Genomic DNA, 14,696 nt, shown 5'->3' with positions numbered 1-14,696 from the left:
AAATAAATTTCATTTGTTGAGAGAAAACATTTATTTCAACTCCTTTCCGTAATTATTGAAACTCAGAAAAAAACAAATTTCAAATTCCCGGAATTTACCGCGCGCCCACCAGATCGCCGCAGCGAACACTGTTGCCCTTTCATCATAGCTGATTGTGTATTCGTGCCGTGCCTTCCGTGACGAATAAAATTAATATTTTTCGAGTGTCAATATCTCCGAAACTGAGTAGTGGAAAATTACCATTTTTTTTTAAAGAATCACACAATAGTAGTGCATACACGTGCATTTTTATTCGAAAACGGTAAGTGGCGTTTAGCGCCTATAATAAAAAATGTGTGCAAAGTCTATCCGTTCACGTTCATTCTGCGATCTGCGAAATATAAAGGGTGTGTTCCGAAATCAGCTTCCAGTACTGCAGCAATCTTATATCTTTTTTGCGCAGCTGAGTTCGTGACTAGCTCTGCCTCTGTCGTAGGGAGTCTAGCATATGTGGTCTAGCACTGCTAGCTAGTTTGGAACGCGCCCAAATTTGTTTATTTAAAATTCTTTTGGTTCAAATTTTGAAAAATCACGCTCGCACACGCTGTTCTATTTTAAATCGTTTTGTATAATCGATGTCCGCGGTGGTGCTTGAATTCGTAAACGTATTGGACAAATTGTCGGACACCATATCTTAACCTCAAAAGCGACCATTTTGTGTACGTTCTCCCGTTGGCACTGCCGATGCCGCTTCTTATCTACTACTGCTCGGACCTGAACTACACGTCCCGAGTCCTGTGAACCGACAGCTTAGCAACCATTGATTATACTTCCTTGAAACATTAATAATGCACTAATTGCTGCACAAACCACCGAATCGTAATTGAAAGTGTCTTCAACGGGGTGCTGGGATAACCGTTGATTTGTTATAACTTATGCTGATAGGAAATTCGGTAAGCTTATGCAGTGACTTTTCAAATTTGCGTTATTTCTGATTAAATTATGTTAATTAATTAATCGTATCGTCGACCTTTCGTTGGTTGTAAATTTACATCGTTCATGCCAATTTGGAGGGCCCAATAATTAATTTGAGCCGCCTTCAACCCACCAACCTGGTAATTTGCAGAGAACAGTCATGACTAAGATCAGGCCTCGGACATTCTTCGACATAGAAGTAGGCGGGTTGCCTATGGGACGCATTGTCTTCGAACTGTATTCAGACATATGCCCAGAGACATGCGAGAATTTTCGTGCCTTGTGCGCAGGCGACAAAGGCCTGGGAAAAACAACTGGCAAGCCGCTGCATTATAAGGGAATCGTCTTTCACCGTGTCGTCAAAGACTTTATGATCCAAGGAGGCGATTTTTCCGTCGGCAATGGTACTGGTGGCGAATCAATCTATGGAGGAACCTTTGCAGGTAAGTTTTTTTATTTATGAAAAACATATCATAACTTACCTACTATTATGGATGACTCAACCAAGACTCAATTTTATAGAGCACTTGATTTTGTACCCAGCATCAATTTAATTGTCCTATGTTTTTATAGATGAAAACTTCTCGGTTACTCATGATAAACCATTTTTGTTGTCAATGGCCAATCGTGGTAAGGATTCAAATGGTTCGCAATTCTTCATGTGAGTACAATTTACTTGCTTGCATCTTATAGAGGAATTTATTTAGATATCACGATGTAGATGAAACCATTTTTAGACTCAACATTTCAACAGTCTTATGAGTTAGTGTTACAATGGCTATCAAACCTGGACATTTAATCGTATATTATACCTCAATTTTCATGGACATCGGTCATCACGGGAGTGATGAAATATATTCTTTATTTCGCAAGGAATAAATTATTAAGCAATGGAAAAGTTATATTTCTTTCAGTATTTTCAGATCGACACTCAGATTGCGGATATTCAATGAACAGTATAGGGCTTGGAAAAAATTTCACCTGATGTTGATTAGTAAAAATTCATTAACTGAAAAACCAAATCTATCGTGTATGCAATTCGAACATAGCGCTAAGACTTCTAAATGATACCAAGACGTAAACCAAAAACGCGAAATTTGAGAAATTTTGCGAAAAATGAATGGTATAGATTGTGTTCTGATGGTAGTGGAGCACGCTAGTGAAGTCAAAGTTGGTGAAAGGTAACATTGTTTTTCCTTGTGCAATTTCGACGAAAAACAATTGACCAAGTTATACCGGCCACAGGCAGCAGAGAGAATGGTTATTGCATTACTGTATGTTGTGTCGGACAATTTTTCACGTTCTGTGTAAAATGAACAAGCCGACTAGAGCCACCGACAAACCTGGTGGAATGAATAACTCGACGCTGTTTCTGTGTAGTCGCGAGGGAGAGGCCCGCACGTCGCTACTACAACACAATGACTCCCGAAAGCTGGCTCTTTCTGTCCATCACTCATCTCCTTAATCATGTTTTGTTGTTGTAGTACAACTCAACCCGCACCCCACCTCGACAAGTAAGTTTAATTTCAGGCTTACTTTTTGTTTGAGAAAATTCAAAAAAACTTACATATTCACCTTTCGTTTTGATTTACAGCGTTCACGTCGTATTTGGAGAAGTGGTTTCTGGGCAAGAGATTGTCTCGCACATCGAAGGTCTACCTGTGGATCGCATGTCACGTCCCTTACAGGATGCCAAAGTTGTGAACTGTGGAGAGCTTGTTTTAAAAATCAAGGGCAAGGGTAATGACAGTGTTTTAACTAATAAGACTGCTAGAAATCACCGTGACTATTACACATGTCTCCTTACATTTGCAAGAACACAGTTTCCTACAATTAATTAGTTGATACGTATTTTTTTATTTTATTCTGTAAAACCTTTACTTACAGTTAAAAAACGGGAAATAAAGAGTACCGTTGGTTCCCATTCATCATCCTCAGGAGCATCATCTTCATCTGAATCCAATTCGCATGTTGGCAAAAGTAGAAAAAAGAAAAAGTCTAAAAAAAGGTGACTGGTTCGAATATGCATTGTTACATTGTTTCTTTTTCTACTATTAAATACGTACTAAAGCCTATACTCCATATTGAATTTTTGGTAAAATGGTAATACATATTGTGATTTACACAGCAGCAAGAAACGCGCAAGGTCTGAAGAAGGAGAAATTCCCGACTCTGGTGATGAGGATGCTGGGAAACCTCACCCACTTGTGTCCGTGACTAAGATTGATCCAGATGAGATACCTGAGGTTCCCGCCAATAAATTTTTGTACAGAGCTGGGTCAGCCAATAATGCTAATCAGAAAGAATTTAGGCAACGTTTTGGGCGAGACAGAAATCGTGGGCATACAAAGAGTGGACGAATTATCAAAGGCAGAGGCGTGTTTGTAAGTAATGTCTGATTGGTTGAAGGAGTTCAAAGACGACCAAGATTTGCAGAGAATGAATTACTCCAAAAAAATAATATTAATGTTACGGTTCTATTGATTTAAAAAAATTACCCCTCACTGCCGATCGACGTTTTGCAGAGATTCCGTACGCCGTCGCGTAGTCGTTCCCGAAGTATGACTCCTCCACATTGGAAACAAGCACAAAATCGTACGATTAAACTCCATGAATTCCAAGTAAGCAACCCGTGAGGTTAAATGCTGTAGCCTTTATTTAGTTTGGCATCGTAATTTTTAACTCATTACGATTACCTTTACAGAAAATGGAAAAGGAACGTATGAAAAAGGAAGGCGACTTGGATGTTGAAGAGGGACAAAGTCAAATTCAACGGGAGGGTGAGAGAAGAAGGAAATTTTCTAACACTCGGGGGGAAGTGCAAGGCTTTGAGCAAGAAAACCAAGATCTCAAGTCGGAGGTAGCGGTTTTCCGTGACGAGATTAATCAGGTGGAGAATATAGAAAATTCAGCACAAGTATTGCGAAGTCATGGTAATGGAAATACAAACATTGAGAAAAACGGAAACAGTCGATCCAGGTCTGATAATAGGCGAGGTGATGGAAGACTGGATAAGCATCGCCCAAGTCATACAAAAACTGAGGATCACAGATATTCTAGGAGAGATTCCAGAGATAGAAATCGAAAGCGTGGTCGTTCAAGGTCCAGAGACCGTCGAAGGTCCAGAGATCGGGATCATAGCCGAAGAAGTAGCCGCGACAGAAAAGGGCGGAGGCACCACTCCCCCAGAAGACGTAGTTCCGTAAGACCAACTAACAGGTCAGACAGACACACCGAAGATCGTCGCGATAAGCGTAACGAAAGCAAGCGTTCAAGTAATGTAGACAACAAGGACGAGAAGCGATCAAATATTGATCGCCAATCAGATAAACCCGAAAAAAGTAACGATAGCTTGACGTCCGTCATGCAGCCAAAGTTCAAACGCCGATCACGCTCTTCTAGTAACAGTAGTCGAGCTTCCAAAGCGTAAAAAATTGAATTCCAGCGAAATTACTCCTAGACAATTCTGTACCGGAATTTTTTCTTCTCCTTTTATTTTCCTTCCACCTTTTCAATATTGTTTATCGATTCTTGAGAAATTCAATTAATCTATCTCACGTTCGAATACATTCTTCTTTATCAACTTTGTAAATAAATCACTCGCGTTTCTCTCTCCTAACGACTGGTCCGAACGTTTTCACTAATCGTCTGAATAAATAGATTTTCGAATTAGCTTGGTTTAACGTTGCATCAGAGTCCATGAAACCGTCATTCATTTCCTCGCCGTAATTGTACGAGTACCCAGAAGTACATGACCTGACTATGGGAAAATCAACATAAAATAGACAATCTGCAGAAACTATCAATAGGTATTGTCTAGAATATACAAAAGTATCAGGATTGTTGATAAAGGTTATACGGTATTGCTAACTGAAGATTTAGAATCATTGTCTAGAACTACCTTCTTCTTAATATTATAATTTGTATTTAGTATCTGACACAAGGATCTTGACACTTGAAGAGTTTCGCCAATTCAAGTCAACTAGGTAACAGCTGAAATGTGAAAGATTTTGTTTCTTTTATGACATTAAATGAATTATATTCAGGGAGTGTTGTGTTTTCATTCCAATCAAATGATATCATCATACTTGTAGATAACAGTTATTTTGTTCTACATAGGAAAGCTCACTGGATGAATGGATAAGATAAGAAGTTCTTTTCCAACATTAATTACAGTTAAATATACTTTATTAATGTTATAAATATTCATACAAAGTGTATAAAAATGCGTATAAATGTGCTATTCCAAAACTACATTTACTTAAAATGTAAAAATACAAAAGAACGTTCAAATAATTTGAGCAATTATTGAATTCACAAAATTAAGATAACAATTTCAATCACAGGGGTATTTTGCTGTTTGTTTTGTTTTAAGCTCTAGCAAAATTAGTTTACATACGAAAAAAAAGGAAATACAAAAGTAGGAAATTTATCTGTGCACGATTTACACTATTCGTTGGATTGGGCCATACATCACATCCTATCACTGCTTACCAACTAGGTATGAATCTGAAGAATACCACGGGTTTACACTATAGAACTATAGAATATAATAGGTGTGTGTACAGTATATCTTACGTAGTAGAAACATTGAAATTGTATATATATAAAATTGACCTAACAGTAAATGCACTTTGTTCCAGTTGTGGCCATCAGCCAAAAACAAAAGGACAAGCTATATGATATAATACGTACACTGTTTGAGATCAAATGATTACATCTTGAAGAGTTTTGTGAGTATTAATTACAATTTAGCCATCAGTTGTCGCTTAAGTCTCCTCAAAGTAATAAGATCTAAGTAATGTTACAATGCTCTGTCCTGATCGCAACTTCACAAATACTTCCAGCAATGCAAATTCATTCAAGTTGTTCTAGTAAATAACATTCGATTTTGGTCCGTTGAATTGTTTCGTTTGTGTCATGTTATTTGTGGCTATTATAAGCATTTTTTGTTGTGTCAAATGGCATCGTCAAAATATGCTTTAAGTAACTGCTGTATATGTGAGCAAGTAACGGCAGATAGTTCATGACAAACAATGTGTGCAGTCACTGAAGTAACCTAATCTAATGGAATAAGATGTTACAGATTATTACCTGGGATGAAAAATTTCCGTCGAATAGAGCGAAGGATATTCATAGCTGATAAAAACTGTTCTCAGTCAAGAATTATGGCAAATTGAATTAAAACGATCTTGACCTCGTGCATCAATTAGCAGCAACTCCGTTCTTAGGCAATGTGAACTTCACTAGGCGTGTCAGCATTGAAGTGATACATGGAATTTGTTTCTGCTGATGCATAGTAATATTGTCAGGAGTATTAGATTCAAAATCAATTGCAACGCGCTGACAAACAAAAGTCAGGAGTGTTAGCAAATCCCATCGTGAGCCATTTTCGCAAAGCTCCAAGCACAAAGCTTGCATGAACCAGGATCCTCGGGTCGTGTTCCTCCAAGAATAGAAACCTAGAAGAGAAGAATGAAATAAATATTGCTAACAATGTACTCACAAAGCCTACAAATGACAATGGTAATTACCTGGTATGGTCGAGTAGGCTATTAAAAAATCTGCATGGCTTGGTATGCGAAAACTTTGGGAACCATGTCCGTCTGTTTCTGTGCGTTCTCTGAGGCTAACACCAGGATCTAATTTGTCTCCCTGGCATGCCTGGATAAAGAACATTTTAGGTTTACCAGAGAGTGTCGGACACTTGTCTGCGGTAAAGTATGACCAAATTGTGTCAGCTTTGTAAGGAGTGTCATGGGCGTATAATATACCCAGCTCTCCATGAGACAGTACAGCCACAACTAAACAATCATGATCTGAATGATCCATTTCTGAAACTGATTCATTTCTCATGTTAGTATGCCTCAAGGATAAGTGATGAAAATTCTTGTAGGATGAGTTGGCAATTTGTAAAACAGGATCAAGCGTTTGATGACACACAAACCTTTTTCTAGTTTCTTCTGAATATCCTTGAATATTAGATTCTGAAAATCTTTGACCTCGAATCCAAGTTGGACTAGACAGTTCCTTAGCGTTTCACAGTCAACGTTAGTGCCAGATCTGGGCTTGAGGTGATTTATGGTGAAGGATTCGTGGTTAAAAATCAGAGCTATACCTCGCTTGGAATGATTCATGTTGTAGTGAGTCGCGTAGCGCATTGTCGGACTATTTTGAAATTGGTTTCCATAAGACTGCGCGTTGCTCCTGAAGGAAATTAAAGGTAAACAATCTTACTTCAGTTCTATTTGAAGGTTATATTAGGTTAGGGTTACATTTGGTAGATTTGATAAAAATTTTTCCAACTTACCTTCCGTAACCAAAGGCATCTCCGTAGTCATCCCCTTCGACAGAACTGTCGACGCAACTCTGAATTGTCGCAGACATTATTTTTTTCTATCTTTAACACCTCCAACAAGTATCGATAGGTTTTATCAATATAAACAAACCGCTTTACATGCAGCTTTGTGGATACACTATCCACACGCGTAACACTGTGACGATATTGCCTATGCGACCATAGGTATGAAAATGTCGGACGTAGCAAGCAATGACCCTGAATGACTCATCCGTCGGCTTCTTACCTCCTCATGTTCACAAATTATCCTCTCAGGCACAGAGAGCTAATTTCGGAACGCACTTGCAGAGGAGGATTCGTGGTGAGTATTCCAAAATGGTTCCAAAGTGGTTTCAACTCCCGCGCATAGTTCCCGCCACGGTTACCGCGGTGATATATGACAAAACATCAGACTGATCGGAACGTTGAACGGAGAGTCTGGCGCTTGGACATTCGTTTCTGTATTCATTTTCTCAGCGTCGTAGCGTCAGCATTGTGGCGTCTCGCGCCTGCCACGAGCTACGGTTTCGATGATTTTTCGTTAGAGGTATATTTACGTTTGGCTGCGACATGTAAATAGTTTTCAGTGTCAACACTCATGTTTTGTTGGTTAGTATTTTAGTGGAGATTCGAGAGGCGTGGACACTAGTAAACAATAACCGCGGTGATCCGTACGGTTCGCATCTGACAGGTTATTGGATACAACCATAACCAGGATGCCAGCATTTCTGAGTTACATTGAAGTCGAAGACTTCAAATCCTACAAGGGAAAACTTAGAATTGGTCCACTTAAGCCCTTCACGGCAGTCGTAGGCCCAAATGGATCCGGTAAGACCTTCCTACCAAATTCTAAATTGTCATGATCTCAAGCTTGCAACGTCGTTACTGAACATATTTTCAGATCTTTGACTCTGTCAAATTACAGGCAAATCAAATTTCATGGATGCCATCAGTTTTGTCATGGGAGAAAAAACTAGCAGCCTTAGAGTAAAAAGATTCAGTGAGCTCATCCATGGTGCTTCAATTGGTCAGCCCGTTAAGCGAAGGTAAGTAAAGGCAAATAGTCATTACATTTTTTAGTAAAATAGGATGAATGAGTATGGGGGTAAGTCCAAAAGATAGCGTTCAAGGTATAAATACTCATCAGGATGGAATTGGACTTGAACAGTACATTAATTAACTTCATGATTTTATATTTGAAGAAAATGGTGCCTCTGCCATCAATGGCTTGACCTATCTCTCATTTAGCCTTTAGATTACCATATGTTTAATTGTTGATCGGTTTAACTTTCAGTGCTTCGGTTACAGCTGTATTTAAAATGGAAGATGGTACTGAGAAGAGTTTCATGCGGTCAGTGCAAGGCTCCGCTTCCGAGCATCGTATCGATAATATGGTGTGTTTATTACTCATAGTTATTAAATTCAAATACATCTTTGTCCCTTAATTCATCAAAGTAGATCATTAGGTTTCAAAGCTTGTGTGTGAATAATCAATGATAATTAAAATGTAAATAATTAAAATCTTCTCATTTTGCAATTTCTTAAACCAATCTTGCATCCTGTAGGTTGTAACTAGTCAAGTGTACCTTAACGAGTTGGAACATCTTGGGATAAATGTGAAGGCTAAGAATTTCCTCGTCTTTCAAGGGGCTGTGGAGTCGATAGCTATGAAAAATCCCAAAGAACGAACAGCTCTTTTCGAAGAGATCAGCAATTCGGGTGCACTGAAAACTGAATATGAAAGGTAAATCTGAAATTTCTCACTCACGAATTGTAGCTCAAAACGGTTTGATTACATTGTACTCAATGTCTATATTTCAAACCCACTCAGACTCAGAAGTGAGATGTTCAGAGCGGAAGAAGAGACACAGTTCTCTTATCAAAAAAAGAAAGGTGTAGCTGCTGAGAGAAAGGAGGCAAAATTAGAAAAGGAAGAAGCCGAGAAATACCACCGTTTAAAAGAAGAATGTGTAAGTGGACTGAACAACTTGATTTTCCCCCAAATTTACCTCTTGGCTACACATATTTCGATTTCTTCATTCTGTTTATCAACATCAGGCAGAAAAGCAGGTGGAGTTACAGCTCTTCAGGTTGTTTCACAATGAAAAAGAGATTGAAAATTTAGAAAACACTCTTAAAAAGAAGCAGCATGAAGTGGATAAGATATTGAAGAAAAAGGAAAAAGTGGATGAGAAATTGCGAGAGCAGAAAAAAGAGGCTGGCAAACTAAACCGTGAATATCAAAAGATTGAACAGGATATTAGGGAAATGGAAGCAGAGATATCCAAAAAAAGGCCCACTTTCATCAAGGCAAAAGAGCGTGTCACTCACATGCAAAAAAAAGTCGAATCTGCTCGCAAATCTTTGGCAACTGCTCGTACTGCTGACGAAGCCCACAAGAAAGACATAAAGGAGCTTCACGACCAGTTGTCCCAAGTTGAGCAAGCTAAAAGTGCCTATGAGGCGAATGTCGCCGGACAATCACAGTCACAGGGGAGAGACGTACAGCTTGAGGATGAACAGGTATATTTTTAGAGTAAAATGTGCAATATAAATTTTTTAACATTAAACCAGAAAAATTGGTATGGTTAATATTATTTAAAAATGATTCAAGGTCCGAGAGTATAATAATCTGAAAGAAGCGGCGGGAAAACAATCAGCACGCTACTTGCAGATGCTCGATTCCATTAATCGTCAGCAAAAATCCGACCAAGACAGGCTTGATAATGAGGGTAGAAAGAAAACAGACGTTGAAAATAAGCACAAGCAGAAAGGTCACATGAGAGACGAGGCTCAAAAGCGTGTAGAAAAGCTTGAGGAGCACATTAGAACTTCAGAAGCTGCGTTGGAGGATCAGAAGAAGCTCAGAGCTGATCTACAGTCAGATGTGGGAACATCCAAAGACAAGATACAACAGATACAGCGCGAGTTGGAAAACATATCTGAACAGCTTGGTGATGCCAAAGTTGACAAGCACGAGGTTTCAAGGAACAAAAAGAAGACAGAAATTGTTGAAAATTTCAAACGTCTTTATCCTGGTGTGGTGAGTAAAAAATGTCCGTTGTTTTGGTGGTAAAACTGTATTCTATTTTATTTATTTGGTTTAGTACGACCGCATGATCAACATGTGCCAACCGATCCACAAAAGATTCAACGTAGCTATTACCAAGGTCTTGGGGAAGTACATGGAAGCTATTGTTGTAGATACTGAAAAGACAGCAAGACAGTGCATACAGTATCTTAAGGAACAATATTTAGAACCAGAAACGTTCTTACCACTTGATTATATTCAAGCAAAGCCATTGAAGGGCAGACTTAGGTATGTTAAACGCCGTTCGGATTTCTGGAATGTGAAAATTATCTTACTGATTATCAATTCTACATGGTGCTAATAATTATTTTGCAGAAACATCCAAGAGCCCAAGAATGTCAAGCTTTTATACGACGTTCTCGCTTTTTCGCCAAAGGATATTGATAGAGCTGTTTTATTCGCCACTAATAATGCTTTGGTTTGTGAAACTCCTGAAGACGCCAATAAAGTTGCGTATGAGATGGACAAAAAAACTAGATATGATGTAAGTAAATGCATATGAAGAAAAAATCGCGAAATATAAATCTCACGTTTATTTACTCAATTTAGTGTGTCGCACTTGATGGAACTTATTACCAGAAAGCTGGAATCATTTCGGGTGGAAGTTTGGATTTGGCAAAAAAAGCAAAAAGATGGGACGAAAAACAGATGTCACAGTTAAAATCTCGGAAGGTAACACTACCAAAATTAAATGCTCACACATCTGATTGTTGACGACCATAAAATAACAACCTAGAGATGCGCTCGTTGATTTTCAGGAAAAACTCACAGAAGAACTAAGAGAGGCTCTTAAGAAATCTCGCAAAGAATCCGAACTTAATACAGTCGATTCTCAAATTAGGGGACTTGAGACCCGCCTGAAGTACAATAAAAATGATTTGGTAACAACGGTAAGTGGACAGTACGGCTATACAATTAGTTTTTAACCATTTTGGCAAATCACGTTCACTATTTTAATTTAATCCGTAGAAAAAGCAAATAGCGGATCTCGAAGTGGAGCTGCAGGCACTACAAAATGAGTTGAATCTCTTTGGTGTGAGTAATCGATGAGTATTGGGAGAAATATTCCCATGATAATCGATTAATTGTATTGATATACTTTTTTGTAGCCCACAATAAGCGATATTGAAAAAACAATGGCCACCAGAGATCAAGAGATCCAAGCTATCAAGGAAAAAATGAACAGTGTGGAGGACGATGTATTTGCCAACTTTTGCGAACAGATCGGTGTTGCCAATATTCGTCAGTACGAGGAAAGAGAATTGAGGTAGAGTCCAGGAACCTGTACCATCTTTTTTTTTTTGCCCTCTTAATTTGAATAAAATCAATGCTATTCAGCAATTATCTCCCAAACGTCTCTCAATACCTACAGATCCAGCATAATCCTTGATCCTTGGTCCTTCAATCGTTCCACAATTGCTGATATCATTAGGTATCAATTTATGAGTGAATCACAATGAAATTCATGTTCAATCTAAATACCAAACACTCGTGTCACAGATCACAGCAAGAGCGTGCCAAGAAACGAATGGAATTCGACAACCAAACAAATCGTATTTTGAACCAGTTAGATTTTGAAAAACAAAAAGATACCGAAAGTAAGAATATTTTTCATTTTCCAATTTTGAAATACCTAATGAATTAATATCTTGGGAATTAATTTTAATCTGATTCTACAAAACAACAGGCAATGTACTTCGCTGGGAAAGAATGGTTCAAGATGCTGAAGATAAACTAGATGCGGCTCGTCAAACCGAGTCTCATCAACTGACTGAGAAAGAAAATGACGAGGTACAAATGAAGAAATTAACATCGACTCGTATTAACAAAAAGCTAGAGATGGATCAGGAAGAGGAGGAAATTGGAAAGGCAAGACGTGAAGCTGGTGCTATTGCAAAAGAAGTTCAGGCTGCGCAAAAACAGCTAAATTCAATTGAATCAAAGATTGAACAAAGGAAAGCAGATCGACATGCTATTTTGATGCAATGCAAGGTGGGTAACTTAGATATCCACAAGGTATCTTAATTACTTTCTAATTAGTTACATCCTTGAAAATCACGATAAAATCATCATCCAATTTTCAGATGGAAGACATTGCAATACCCATGTTGCGTGGGAACATGGAGGATATCACACAAGAGAGTACTGTGGCTGGAAGCGAAACAGGCACAGACTCTACATTGAATACTCAACAGCAGTACGAACGGGAAAGTTTAATCACCATCGACTACGGTCTTCTCCCTGACAGTCTAAAGGACATAGACGATGACGATATTAAAAAGACGAATGACAAACTCAATAGAGTAATAAACGAGCTTCAGGGAACAATACAGAGAATACAAGCTCCAAATATGAAGGTTTGGATTTACATTTTTATTGTTGAGCTAAATTTAACTTGACTCAGGTCACTTCTAGGTCTGAAATGAATCTGATAATTTGGAATAAATATACTTCTCGATATAGGCGTTGCAAAAGTTATATGCGGCTAAGGAAAAATTGCAAGAAACGAATGAGGAGTTCGAACAATCCCGTAAAAAGGCTAAAAAAGCTAAAACTCAGTTCGAGAAGGTTAAGAAAGAGAGACACGATAGGTTCATGGCATGTTTTGAGCATGTCGCCAATGAAATCGACCCGATCTATAAGGTAAATACTGAATATATGTCTACATACTCTTACCGTGTACAGATTTAACGTTCTTGCTTCACTTTTGATTTATATTTTGACTGTTTTTCGACCCTTATCAGTCTTTAGCAAAGAACCAGTCCGCCCAGGCATTCCTTGGACCAGAGAATCCTGAAGAGCCGTATCTGGATGGTATTAATTACAATTGCGTTGCTCCGGGTAAACGATTCCAGCCAATGTCCAACCTTTCTGGTGGTGAAAAAACGGTTGCGGCCTTGGCGTTGCTGTTTGCCGTTCATAGGTAATTGCTTTCAAAGTCAGATCGAGAAGTTGGTGAAGGTATAAAAACGGCCTAAACCCGTTGAAGTTTCGGTGTGGTTTCCTTTCGATCTAGGATCTCTATGCTTCGATGTCATAAATTCTTTTACTGTCGTAGCTTTCAGCCAGCACCCTTTTTCGTTCTGGACGAAATCGACGCAGCCCTGGACAATACGAACATTGGAAAAGTAGCGAGCTACATTCGTGACAAGACTAGCTCTCTACAGACGATTGTTATTTCGCTCAAGGAAGAATTTTACTCTCACGCAGATGCGCTCGTCGGCATCTGCCCTGACGTAAGTTGTTCCGCACACAATCCCGACTCTATCCGCGATCGTAGTGTCTCGCTTGCTTCTATATGAAATAAAAATGAGATTCATTTCGATCGTGTATAGCACTCTAAAGTGCAAAAATTGAGTTTTCGTGATTTATCTTCACATACGTCTATTTGGCGATGTTACTAACGGCCTGTTCTGTTTCACAGGTTGGTGAATGTCTAGAGAGCAAAGTCCTAACACTTGACTTGACAGAATATCCAACTAATTCACAGGCGGTCGAACGGGAACCCGCAGGAATTTTCCCCCCAGCACCTATTATGAATTTGTAAAATTATCTTCAACGTAAAAGTTGGGATTAGGGATTCGGGTTTCCTGGTAATAACATTTGGAGAACGTAACGAAATACTTAATGTCAATTTTTATTTTATTTCCTTATGTTTGTTCTGTATTTTTGCACGTATCATCTGTGTTATGATCTGTAGTCTAAGCAGAATATTATAAGGAGACACAGTCTATGGGTTATTATAAAAGTTTATAAAAATTCTTTAACCATTTCGTAGTATTTTCAATATTTAGATATACCTACAACCACAGATGCGTTGATATCCATGTTATAATCTTATCAAAAAATGAATAATTTATAAATGTTTAATTAGCTTTCTTAACTGTTTATTTTTTTTTTCTCGTGCATACTGCAACAATCATTTTATAGAATACCGAATATTCAGTTTCAAGTTTTTTGCCAACTGTTACTACTGTATACCAAATTCAAAGATTACTCTCATCTATTTTATTGTTTCAAAGCGTTTTAAGCCCGCAAAATTGTACAAAATTTATCTAATTTTCTAAAGATTGCCAATCTATTCTACCGGTACGGATAGGAGCGCATTCCAGCAACGAGCATTTCTTCCTTGAATACATGCCCAGATATTGAAATGCGTCAGTCCATAATCCAGATGTATTTTCAGAATTTTTCGCAGCCGTTGGAATGCCGCGTTTCCGATCTGCTGATTCCATCAGCGAACATCTGAGACATTCATCTTACTTGTGCAACAGCCATTATTTATATCTCCGCGTGTGACTCATCGTTTCATCT

At 38.4% G+C, this 14,696-nt stretch overlaps 3 protein-coding genes across 5 annotated transcripts; 2 read left to right on the top strand and 1 right to left on the bottom strand.

The window, feature by feature from the left end:
* The first annotated feature begins 158 nt into the window (after positions 1 to 158).
* Positions 159 to 5,003, top strand: Moca-cyp (nuclear cyclophilin protein Moca-cyp). Of its 3 annotated transcripts, none has more exons than XM_046623378.2 (9): positions 159 to 301; positions 1,106 to 1,397; positions 1,528 to 1,615; positions 2,439 to 2,468; positions 2,549 to 2,694; positions 2,842 to 2,962; positions 3,083 to 3,338; positions 3,480 to 3,575; positions 3,659 to 5,003. In XM_046623378.2, exons 2-9 carry the CDS (start codon positions 1,115 to 1,117, stop codon positions 4,382 to 4,384), a joined length of 1,746 nt encoding a protein of 581 aa, XP_046479334.1. In that variant the 5' UTR covers positions 159 to 301; positions 1,106 to 1,114; the 3' UTR covers positions 4,385 to 5,003. The 3 variants fall into 3 exon arrangements, with proteins under 3 accessions (XP_046479334.1, XP_046479324.1, XP_046479304.1); XM_046623368.2 differs by lacking the exon at positions 159 to 301 and adding an exon at positions 321 to 932 and having other exon boundaries at positions 3,086 to 3,338; XM_046623348.2 differs by lacking the exon at positions 159 to 301 and adding an exon at positions 321 to 932.
* Positions 5,004 to 5,187: 184 nt separating this feature from the next.
* LOC124217687 (caspase-1-like) lies at positions 5,188 to 7,503 on the bottom strand. The gene is made up of 5 exons (XM_046623640.2): positions 7,265 to 7,503; positions 6,902 to 7,161; positions 6,489 to 6,794; positions 6,152 to 6,416; positions 5,188 to 6,013 (listed from the first exon to the last, which is right to left on the bottom strand). The coding sequence occupies exons 1-4, from the start codon at positions 7,339 to 7,341 to the stop codon at positions 6,160 to 6,162; spliced, it is 900 nt and encodes a 299-aa protein (XP_046479596.1). The 5' UTR covers positions 7,342 to 7,503; the 3' UTR covers positions 5,188 to 6,013; positions 6,152 to 6,159.
* Positions 7,504 to 7,621: 118 nt separating this feature from the next.
* Positions 7,622 to 14,149, top strand: SMC1 (structural maintenance of chromosomes 1). The gene is made up of 21 exons (XM_046623253.2): positions 7,622 to 7,838; positions 7,906 to 8,119; positions 8,217 to 8,337; positions 8,586 to 8,685; positions 8,857 to 9,035; positions 9,123 to 9,261; positions 9,350 to 9,814; positions 9,906 to 10,334; positions 10,399 to 10,610; positions 10,698 to 10,866; positions 10,932 to 11,054; positions 11,141 to 11,272; positions 11,352 to 11,417; positions 11,492 to 11,649; positions 11,883 to 11,980; positions 12,070 to 12,374; positions 12,467 to 12,739; positions 12,846 to 13,025; positions 13,127 to 13,305; positions 13,441 to 13,618; positions 13,807 to 14,149. The coding sequence occupies exons 2-21, from the start codon at positions 8,008 to 8,010 to the stop codon at positions 13,927 to 13,929; spliced, it is 3,741 nt and encodes a 1,246-aa protein (XP_046479209.1). The 5' UTR covers positions 7,622 to 7,838; positions 7,906 to 8,007; the 3' UTR covers positions 13,930 to 14,149.
* Positions 14,150 to 14,696: the final 547 nt, after the last annotated feature.

This window comes from Neodiprion pinetum, chromosome 1 (assembly GCF_021155775.2).
Source record: "Neodiprion pinetum isolate iyNeoPine1 chromosome 1, iyNeoPine1.2, whole genome shotgun sequence".
In the NCBI taxonomy this organism is placed as follows: domain Eukaryota; kingdom Metazoa; phylum Arthropoda; class Insecta; order Hymenoptera; family Diprionidae; genus Neodiprion; species Neodiprion pinetum.
The sequence above is the reverse complement of the archived record's forward strand: the minus strand, read 5'-3'. Positions and strand labels throughout refer to the sequence as shown.